The sequence below is a fragment of the Astatotilapia calliptera genome, chromosome 22 (genome assembly GCF_900246225.1).
Source record: "Astatotilapia calliptera chromosome 22, fAstCal1.2, whole genome shotgun sequence".
NCBI classification, from domain to species: Eukaryota; Metazoa; Chordata; class Actinopteri; order Cichliformes; family Cichlidae; genus Astatotilapia; species Astatotilapia calliptera.
Window position 1 is genome coordinate 6951200 of NC_039322.1, and position 10780 is coordinate 6961979.

The 10780-nt window shown below is 39.8% G+C and overlaps 1 protein-coding gene across 1 annotated transcript; it reads right to left on the reverse strand.

Annotated features, from left to right (window-relative positions):
- Positions 1-225: 225 nt before the first annotated feature.
- On the reverse strand, positions 226-8935 carry pithd1 (PITH (C-terminal proteasome-interacting domain of thioredoxin-like) domain containing 1). The gene is made up of 6 exons (XM_026156926.1): positions 8490-8935; positions 6667-6710; positions 4472-4549; positions 4137-4241; positions 2213-2321; positions 226-592 (listed from the first exon to the last, which is right to left on the reverse strand). Exons 1-6 carry the CDS (start codon positions 8679-8681, stop codon positions 491-493), a joined length of 630 nt encoding a protein of 209 aa, XP_026012711.1. The 5' UTR covers positions 8682-8935; the 3' UTR covers positions 226-490.
- Positions 8936-10780: the final 1845 nt, after the last annotated feature.

Below are 10780 nucleotides of genomic sequence, written 5' to 3' on the forward strand. Positions count from 1 at the left end.
TTTGTATGTTTATTATGCATGTTAGTTAATAGGTTTTAAACCTGAAAGCCTTTTTGTGTGAGGCTAGTTTTTCAACCAAGGTGTAAACTTGGCAATCAGGACTTTAATAAAATACAAAAAACAACTTTGTTTGGTTTAATTTTCAGGTTTTAATGTTTTATTTCTGAGTTCCTGTAATGTTATTATAGAGGTGATTATCTTTCAATTGAACTGAGAAGAGCAGACTTTGAGTTTGAAATGTTTCATGCATTTATTATTCAGGTGCTTGTCAACATTAAGCCTTTATTGCCATAGAAATCAGACATACATCTTAGCACTTCCAGATGCACATAAGCTCCACTGGTCTTCAGACATCGGTGCTCAGTCCCGGTCGATCTCGACCACCCTGCCAGTATGCAGCGTTAAACTCATCTTTGACTTTGTGACGGTCAGAATGATGTCACTACAACCCTTAACAGCCTCCTCCTCTTCTCCCCGTCTCTCTGAGCTCTCAGGAAATGAAGTTGGTTTGCGGGATGATGCTCTCCACTTTGTGATCTGCAGGATTTGCTGTGGCCTCGTAGTTACAGATGGTCACTTCATGTCTGTGAGCCTTAAGAGGGGCAAACAGGAAGAAACAATTCACACACTGTGTTAAAACTGTAGATTTTGTGTTAAAAAGAAAAAAAGACTTCTTCAAAGTCTTTATTTTGCTTTTAGCAGTGACTTGAACAAGACTGTCACAGATACAAATGCTGGGATTTGTAGAGGGTGACAACAAAACAGTACATAAAAAGAAAAAATAATAACCATTACCCATGCATTTTAAGGAACAACACAATAAAGTGGCCAAAAAGCAAAGAGCTTTAAATACTTCATGAAGTGCCTGCAAATGTTTCTCTGCCATCATCTCTCCAGTCACATGTAAATGCTTTCAGCTGGAGTAACGTCTGCAAAACATGCTGATAAATTAATCTTTAACTAATTTTCAGTGATTTCCATTCGATAGTTAAATGTTTAGATCTTCAGTGATGATCAGGAAGCTAAAGACACCTTTAATCTTAATCAAAATCATCTAAAAAAATAAATAAATAAATTTTAAAAAAAGAAAAAAAACAAAAAACCTGATGGTGCCACAGCCGAACTGATCTTTAACTTTAAGCGTGCTTTGTAACTCCTTTGATGCACACATAATGCTGTCTACCAAATAATGCATCGAGGCAACAAATATTTAGGAATAATACAAAGGACAGAAATGACTGTTTTGTTTTGATAATATGAAATGTGTTTAAAGTGCTATCACAGGACCACGCGAAGTGACTGACACACAGAGACTCTGTAACGTCAGAAAGATGGCAAAGTACTCGGGAATGAATCTGCTGCCCTGAGGATAAGTGACAAAAAAAACAAAAAAAACCAAATCTTGTTTGAGTGTACTAATGATGTGAAGCAAACGGCCAAATCAATCATGGAAATGCCAGAATAAAACTGATGCTATCAGAACTGATTCCTGGAAACATCCATGAGTATAGATTCTCGCACATAAGATTATAAATAAGCCAAACAGTCTCATCCATAGACACTTGTATCCTGTTTCCAAGACGCATAGGTTACAACCTAGCTGTACCCGTCTGTTTATTAGGTGCACCCACCTTAATTTAATGTAATCTAATGTAATTGTCCTGCAAAGGTTCCTCCTTAGGAAAGTGTAAACATGATTATCCTGCAGGTTGTGGTTGCTGTAGATTAGTCACACAGAGGTTACCAACATTTAGTCCTCATTAAAGCTGGAACTGCGAAGCTCTCAGAGGACCTTCAGGGAAAAGGTTGAAATGCAGACAACACCCTGAAGGAAGATTCTGCCTCAGTGGATTTTAGAGAACCAGCCTCACTGAGACAGTTCGAGAAATAAACATCATGTAGTGGAAGTTTGGGTTTTTTAACACAGGTGGGGAAATCCCCCCCAAAAACAAACAAAAAAAAAACCAACAGAATGGTTCCCCTACATCAGAATCTTCTTATAGTCACTGATAACAGTGGTTCAAAATTATGACTGAACCAGTGAAACATGGGCAAAAAAAAACAAAAAACAAAAACAAAACTAAAGCACAGTCGTGACAAATAAACATGCTGAAATGATCCCTTATAGCACATCAGTTGATTAGAAAAGAGAAACACAGGAAGCAGCTCATCAACACTGCTTTTCTTTATTGTTGTTGGAGTTGAGACTAACCTCTGAATACTCTCCTCTGAGGCCGATGTAGTACACCCGGGTGCTCTCTGCTCCAAAGTTCTTCGAGATGTGGATGGAGAGGTGCTGAACGTTGGAAAAACGAGCGATTCTAGACACGCAGAGAGAACGAGAGAGCCTTTAGTTAAAGACAAAGACAGCAGAAATGCAAATGTACTCCAGGAAAGCCATCATGTGGTCTCAGTGTGAGAACTATATGTAATATTATACAAGTCTATGAAAAGAAACTGGCAGAGTGGTGGAAACTTAAAGGATGATGGGATGAAGTAAGCGTGTTCATGACATTTATAATGAGCGCGTTAATGCTGCAAAAGAACACAGACAAGCGAAAGAAATGTCTCCTCTCATCTTTTAAACACTTCTTTGACCAGATTAAGTTTCACAACAAGCATCAGTCATTTTGGCTCGAACATAACGAAAGCCGTTAGACTGTCAGAGCTATAACTTGGAGTTTCAGAGAGGAAGGAAAGACCAAACCAAAATAAAACAACCACAACTTTCGTAGTCTTTGAAAAATGTAACTACTTTTATTTAAATTTCAATTAAACAGGCCACCTCCCAACTGGTGTTTTTTTAACTGAACTTCACCTTCTATTTCTACTCTTAATTAAGTAGTTTTAAGAGGCTGGGGTGAATGTTTTCGTGCCCACACCTAACCAGAGTGAAAATGAAAGAAATCTGTGAGTGGGTAAAAGAAAAAGAATAGAAAGTGTATTAGCACGCGAGCTTGTTTCTTCCACTTAAACAAACATGTTCTGCCATCCGTTCATCAATATTTTGGATTATTATCTCAAATTCTCAAGTTATTTTCTCAGTTGTTTGAGTCAGTAAGTTGAAATTTTGAGATATTATCTCAAAATTTTGACTTACTGAAGGCAGAAAAGGCTTTTTTTCAACAGCTGAAACAAGTTTTCATACATGACCGGCAATGATTGTGTGTTGAACCCAAGCAGAGCCTTCAGAGAGCTTTCCAGACTTTTCCAGCATGTTGGAGCTGTTTACTGTCACTAGGGGGCAGTGTCATGAACAAATGAGCCTGTGGGTTACTCTCGCTTGTGCTGTTGTTGATCGTTCAGCCAACTTAAGTCAGAATATACAAATATATAAATAACAGTGGTGTCCAAATTCAGGGGCTGCATCCTTCGAAGGATGCGGCCTCCGTTCAAGGATGCAGCCCCTGAATTTGGACACAGCCACTGTCTTTGAAATGAAGTAAAACAGTGTTAAAAAGGAAACGTGTCCACTGCAGCCACCATCTGTCTCTCTACTGCTGCTTTCTTAAAATCTTTACTGTTTTTTTTTCCTCCCCATCCATTCTTGCCATGATAAACAACCAATCAGCATTCAACCTCAACACCCCAGCCGGGCGTGTGAGGATCATTAATTAAGGATGTCCTACACGCTAAACCGTCACTCTGCATAGCCAACTCAAACAGACCAACTCAGTACTGCGAATTCGGCCCAACAACGTAGGAGGTTCATCTGCATACTGTAGTTCCCTGAACCTCGGCTGAAAACACACCAACACACACAATTTCTACATTATGTAGAGACGCAGGCAGTCTGTTACGCGTGGCGTGAGAACACACCGGAAAACTTGCTTTTCATGAATCCACAGAAAAGTGAGAATAATGTGATGATGATTTGTCAACTTGGACGAAAATGTCTGTTTAACACGTGCACTGCAGTGAGCGATTTACACATCAAGCGTCTTCTGCGTGGGCGTTTTCTTCCTGCAGCTATTAAACTGGATGCTTAATGTAGCAGTGAGTGTGATGAGTTTTATAGCTCTTCCACAGAAAGATTAACATCCATCTTTCTGGAGTGCAGGAGCATTTTTATGTGTTTTTGTTTCTTTTGTTTTACTGGGTATTACTCTGTCATTTACTGGCGTTCATGCTCTCACTTTGTTGGGTACTCCAGCTCAGCGGCAGGATCTCTGTTGAGTCTGAAAGCTTGTTCGGGTTCTCTGCCGGTGTCATCAAAGGACATCTGAGGGATGTTCTTGTAGCTGAAAAGCCCCAAAAAAACCCCAAAAACCCCAAAAGTCCAACAATTTAGCCATAAGACATCACCATCAAGCCAACTTACAACAAATCAACTAAAATGTTAATGTTTTCCTTTCTTAAATAGAAAAAGTATCATGTCTAAGTTGGAAAACGATGACCAAACCATGTAGATGCACCGCCTCCAGTTTCCATCTACGTTTTCCTGCAATAACTCACAGAGACAGGCACTCACAGTCGTATCTCAGCTGGATGAGAGCTATCATTTTCTCCGGAGATGATGATGCCTTTTAGCTTCACACTGCCGGTAAAACTGAAAGAGATGACACACGGTTACTTTGGTGCAGACGCACGCTGAGACGCTGAGGCAGGAGCTGTCATGATAAACAAATGCAGAGCTGGGAAAACAAAGAAATGAAATTAGAACCAGCTTTGGTTTAAAATTACAAGAGTCAGGGCTAAAATTTATATATAACTGATGAAAGGGGACCTTTGCTGCTCCATATTTTTAATTCAGGGGATCCACTGGAGCTGGACCTGTATTCACAAAGTAGATCCTGGTGAAGTTAATACTGAGAAGTTTTCTAAGAATCCCTCTAATAGTTGGGCATTAAATCTGGCAAAGATAAAAGATAATCACAAATTGTTTTACCTCTTACATGAACTCCCAAGATAAATACTGACAGAAGTGTTGAAGAGGACTCGAAGAGGCTGAAGAGGCTCTTAAGCAAAGAGAAAATGTGTAGTGCTGCTGAAAAGCCACTCCAAGTGAGAAGGCAGAATTTGTAGTTCACATAATTACAATAATTCATTATTAGAGGATTCTGAATGGCTGATTGTTGACTGATTTCAATTGCTGATATTTTCAGCCCAAGTTAGAAGATTCTTATGTTTGTGAATACAGGCACTGACTAAATGACTGATACAGCCCATCTTTATCTAACTGACCACTTTCAGGAAGCCTGCTGAGGGGCACCTGAGAACCGTGCTGCCTGAAGATGAACACATTAATGAAACTCCGAGCTTCTGCTCGCCCCATGACTAAAAGTGAATCCCTTTAAGAATCAAGGATGTCAAAACATTTAACTGTTTATCCATTACTTAATTACTTTGGTCCTTATCCAGTGGGATAGTGGGGTCTTTAGAGGGCTGATTCTGGCCCACGGGCCTCATGTCCTTTGAACCATTTGTCATGTCTCACATCTGCAACACGTGCGTTAGTATGCTACAGACTTCTGATGTGCAAACAGAAACTCTGACATACGGCTGGGCGATATGACCCAAAATTCATATCTCGATATTTATTTAGCTGGATGGCGATATAGGATATATATCTCGATATTTTTTAAAGCCATAAAGTAAGAACAAACAGAGTTCTTAATCAAAGCTGTGTCCCAGATGTCACACAGGCACTTTTATTAACATACAGCATAGATGTACATGAAAAAAATTACTCAAAAATAAATTATGAGCATTTATTAAAAATAATGCTCCATAAATAAAAGAAAACAATGTTGTTTTTGTGCATAACAAAAAGCTCACAATTGTGCAGTCAAAATGTAAACTAAAAGACGATGAGCATAACAAAGACAGATTTCACAGCTGCTCTGTTCCCAAGTTCTACTGCGTGACTCACAGCCTGGAGTTTGAAATCCGCTTCGTAAACATGTCGCTGAGCAGGTGCCATTTGTGGTCCTTATACACACACACACACAATACGGTAATATTACGTTAAGGCACAGTACGTATTACTCCGCGAGGCTCCAGACTACGGTAGCCGTAATGCTCCGACAATCCATTAAGCGGTGCAGCTCCGTAGCTTACCAAAGTCGTACTAAAACATTTTTTGACAGATTGCTGAGCGCCGTGTACCACATAAAATCGGTTCGCGGTCAGTAAGCACAGCCGGAATTTATACATAAGGTGCGCTATCAACTTTCGAGAAAATGAAAATCATTGCATGGCGTTAGCGTGGTTAGCTCGTTAGCGCGGTTAGCTCGTTAACACAGTCCAGCCCCACGCACTGGACGATCAGCGGTAACTCGTTAACAGAGATTTGCCCCGTTGATGCAGTTATGGCGTTAACGTCACGCTGACAGCACTATAATAGTAATTTCCAAATATTTTCTTTTTACTTTTCTTTTTAAAAGTATAATACGGAGCCCGGCAAGGGACATGGGAGAAAAAAAAATTACGATGAACTTTTGCGAGATCTCGCAAAACTAACTCGGGATCTAGCAAAAGTCAGTCTTAATTTTTTTTTCCCCATGTCCCTTACGGGGCTCCGTAGTATAAAAAGTATCTGCCCACAGATTTTATACACTAAATCACTTTGAGACGCATACAGTGTTTTTTGTGTCATACAGAAATAGAAGAACATGCAGGCATGATGATGATGATGATGATGATGATTATCATTTTGGGACTTACGGTATGTTGAACAGCAGCTCTTCATCTGCGTCGCTGTCCACAAACTACAAGCAGAAAAACAAGGCGTTATGGTTACAGAAAACAGAGGCAGCCGCAGATGTTTGCGTTTGATATGACGTCACCAGTTCTAATTAAGAGCTTCACTAAAATTAAAGCGGACACAACAATGTCTCATACTGAAACTGTGCTCAGGTGAAAAAAAAAAAAAAAAAGCAGACAGCTGCGTGGGAAATCATAAACAACAATATTCACAAAGCTGATCCCTCCTCAGCTGTCCCGAGGCTTCTTGTGAAGCTCACAGAGTCAAATGTGGCTTATTTTAAAAATATTTTATAAATGACATATGAAAATATTACATATCTGAAGTCAACAACAGTGTTTTTGGATCTGTAAGACTGTGTGGGAGGTTTCATTAAAGTCCCTGTTGAGAAATTCTAAGACTTCAAGGTGTTTTCCATTTAAATGTGACTCATTTTGTGATTGTTTCAGAAAACAATTTTTTTTAAAATCACCTTTCATGATTTTTAAAATGTCCTTTTTAAAAAAAAAACTAAAAAAAAAAACAAAAACCCTCCAAATACGATCAGTTAACTGTGGTGGAAAATATACATTTTTCCCCCACATTTATTCTCAACTTCTTAAAAGACTGAAAACATTGAAATCTCTCAGCTCCAGATTTGGGTCCTTGACTGTTGACTTGACAGGTCAATTTGGGTCCAGTTTTGGTGATTTTTTTTTTTTTCTGCTGCTCTCTGCAGTAATTTCATGCCTGACTTTGGTCATTTATGGTTATTTTGCACTTTTGTGATCCTGTCACGCATCTCTGTGGTCATATTGTATCTTGCTTTGATTGTTTGAGGCCATTTAAGTAAATTCGTGGTTATTTCGAGTGTCTTTTTGGTAATTTCTTGTGTCTCTGTGCAGGTGCTTTGAGTCTTGTTTCTGACTTTTGTGCTCACTTTACCGATCACTGATTGTTTTACGTCTCAGTTTGGTTGCTTTACCCATTACTTTGATTATTTTTGGACACTTTATGCACCTGACTGTGGTCATTTTGTGGTAACCATTTTCTCTCTGTTTTTAAAGGTATTTCTGTGGTCAAGTTTCACTCTTTGGTCATTTTATAAATACCTGTGATTGCTTTGAACCTCTATTCAGTTCTTTTGTTTTTACTTTGGATATTTTGAAGTCACTATGCATCAGATTTTGCTTATAATGGTCATAATGTTATTCTGTCCTACTTTAAGGCAACTTGGAGCTTCTTTTTGTGGTTGTTCTTTGCATTTCAATTTTTTTGCTCGGGGGTCACATTATATGTCTCTGTGGTCATTTGACATTCTTCTGTGGGGTTTTTTTGAGTTTATGCGAGTCTTCTGTGATCATATAATGGTTTTATGTGCCAATTTTATGCTTTATTTGTGGATAATTTGTGTACCTCTTTGGTCATTTTATGTCTTTGTTGTTTAATTCTAACCATTTTTGAGGCGCTCTCTCTCTTTAAGGCAATTCTGTGGTCGTTTTCTCTTATTGTGATCACTTTGTGGTAATGTTTTTTCTCTCTTTATAACCATTTTGTTTCTATCAGCGTCTTTTGCGCGTGTTTGCTGCCCTGCTCCTGGTGCACCCATTTACAAACCAATCTAAAATCAATACTTTACCTTCATAGATCAATATCTGGTAAAGTTATAGGACTTGAAGTCAAGCTGCTGACTCCATGACCAGGCTGAACCTGCACCTCAAAGCTCGGTAAAGTTTAGTTTGGATATTGCGCAGCTCCGCAGCGTGCGCTCTACCTGGACACCTGCCCGGGGGAGAGGCGTTACCTTGTTCCGGTCGTTCCGCTGGTCCCACGGTTTGAACACCAGCTTGCCGTCTCCGTCCCGGCTCTCGTTGAGACACTGCAGCTTCTCCAGGTCGATCTTCTGATACAGTCCATACTCCAGGCCCCTCTCCGCGGGCTCATGCTCACCCTCACACCCGCATCCGTGCCCGTGACCATGACCGTGTCCGGACATCGTGGCCGGTTTCGTTAATCACTCCAGGTAGAAATAAAACGTAGCGTTCGCGCTGGAGCGTTTTTATAAAGTGAAATGAGCTCAGCAAGTTTCACTTGGAAGCGTGTAGTGACGTCTGCGTCAAGTTACGTGAAGTCACGAGGTAAGTTCCGGTGCAAGAATTTCAAAATAAAACTTCAAAGGTTTGCGTCAATTCGAAACGTGGTTTAGTATTATTTATCACTCAGTGAAAAAAAACCCTTAAAACCTGAAAAAATCTCTTAAGTACTTTTTTTTTTTACACCTCTACATCTCCTTTAATTTTTTTCAAACTCACTGATTAGCTCATGTGCACCTTGGTCGTGTGATTGAAATCACCTGTCTCACATTGATTACCATTAAAAATTGTTTTTTTATTCGTTTTTATTTTTTTTTTTGACTGATCCTTCTCATTCTAAGCAGTAACTTTGTCTTTCTGTAAATTTGAAATAAGGTCTAACCTTTTTTTCTTTCCAGAATGAGCTGTCTGTACGTGTCTTTTCCACAGTTCATTATCATTACTGCAGTGATTCCAACATCCAAAAAACTAAAAAAAAACTTTTTGCACTGAATTATTTCAGATTCCTTTCGTGCATTCAGACCAAATTCCCTTTCTGAACTGTTAAATTACTAATAATCATGTGGAAACACATCAAATTAAGCAGCTGATACTTAAAAGACTGAGAAGTTTTAAAAATGGCTAATTTTAAAATTAAAATGCGGTGAACAGAATAATAGCCTTTGGAATTTAATTCAAATGCTTCATTTGTGCTTCAGATACTGTGCATTGTACATTTTGTAGGTGAGAAGATATCTAATGTGTTGCATGTATTGTGGCCCAGTAATAAAGATCCTTAAAAGTAAAATAAGATAAGATAAGATAGAACTTTATTAATCCCTCGGGTGGGTTCCTCTGGGAAATTCGATTTCCAAAAAAGCACAGCACCGACAGAAGTTACAGAGTTACAGAATATTATATATATATATATACACACACACACACACACACACATATATAATACAGAGACAATATAAATAAAATATACGAAGGGGATAAATAGAATAAATAGGAATAAAAAATAAAAATACAAGTGAATTGCACATTTCAAGTATTGAGTCTATTGCACCGTTGACTATTTACAAAAGTATTGCACAAAAGGTATTGCACAGTGAGGTGAAGAGGCACTACAGCTTAGTTGTTCCCCCCTCCTTTGTCCTCCTGTTTCCCCTCCCTCTCCCCTCCAGAGAGGAGTTAAACAGTCTGATGGCGTGTGGGACAAAGGAGTTTTTAAGTCTGTTAGTTCTTGTCTTGGGGAGAAGCAACCTGTCACTGAACAGACTCTTCTGATTGTTTATGGCCGTGTGCAGAGGATGCCCAGCATTGTTCATAATGTCCATCAGTTTCTTTAATGTCCTTTTCTCTGCCACTGTCACCAGAGTGTCCAGCTTCATGCCGACCACAGAGCTAGCCCTCCTGATCAGTTTCTCCAGCCTGGATGAGTCCTTCTTTGCTGTGCTGCTCCCCCAGCACACCACAGCATAGAAAAGTACTCCAGCAACCACCGACTGGTAAAACATCCTCAGGAGCTTCCTGCAGATGTTAAAAGACCTCAGCCTCCTGAGGAAGTACAGTCGGCTTTGGGCTTTTTTATACAGGTGCTCTGTGTTGCATGACCAGTCCAGTTTATTGTCCACCCACAGCCCGAGGTACTTGTACTTGTTGACCACCTCCACCTCCTCCCCCTCTATCTGAACCGGCAGTGGACCTGCTCTAGACCTCCCGAAGTCCACAACCAGTTCCTTAGTCTTTGAGGTGTTGAGTTGCAGGTGGTTTGTGTGACTCCATGCGACAAAGTTCCTCACCAGACTTCTGTACTCCTCTTCCTGATCATCCCAGATACACCCCATGATGGCTGTGTCGTCTGCAAACTTCTGAATGTGGCATAATTCAGAGTTGTAGCAGAAGTCAGAGGTGTACAGGGTGAAGAGAAGAGGGGACAGCACAGTTCCCTGTGGTGCTCCTGTGCTGCTGACCACTGTGTCAGACGTGATGTCCTTCAGCCTGACATACTGTGGTCTGT

Bases quoted from the DNA above. Each gene is read 5' to 3' on its own strand.
- pithd1 (XM_026156926.1), bottom strand. From the start codon at position 8,681: ATGTCCGGACACGGTCATGGTCACGGGCACGGATGCGGGTGTGAGGGT. The intron at 4,550-6,666 runs GTAAGTCCCAAA...CATCTCTTTCAG, and splicing joins GAGCTGCTGTTCAACATACC to TTTTACCGGCAGTGTGAAGC. The intron at 2,322-4,136 runs GTGAGAGCATGA...CTGCGTGTCTAG, and splicing joins GAGCTGGAGTACCCAACAAA to AATCGCTCGTTTTTCCAACG.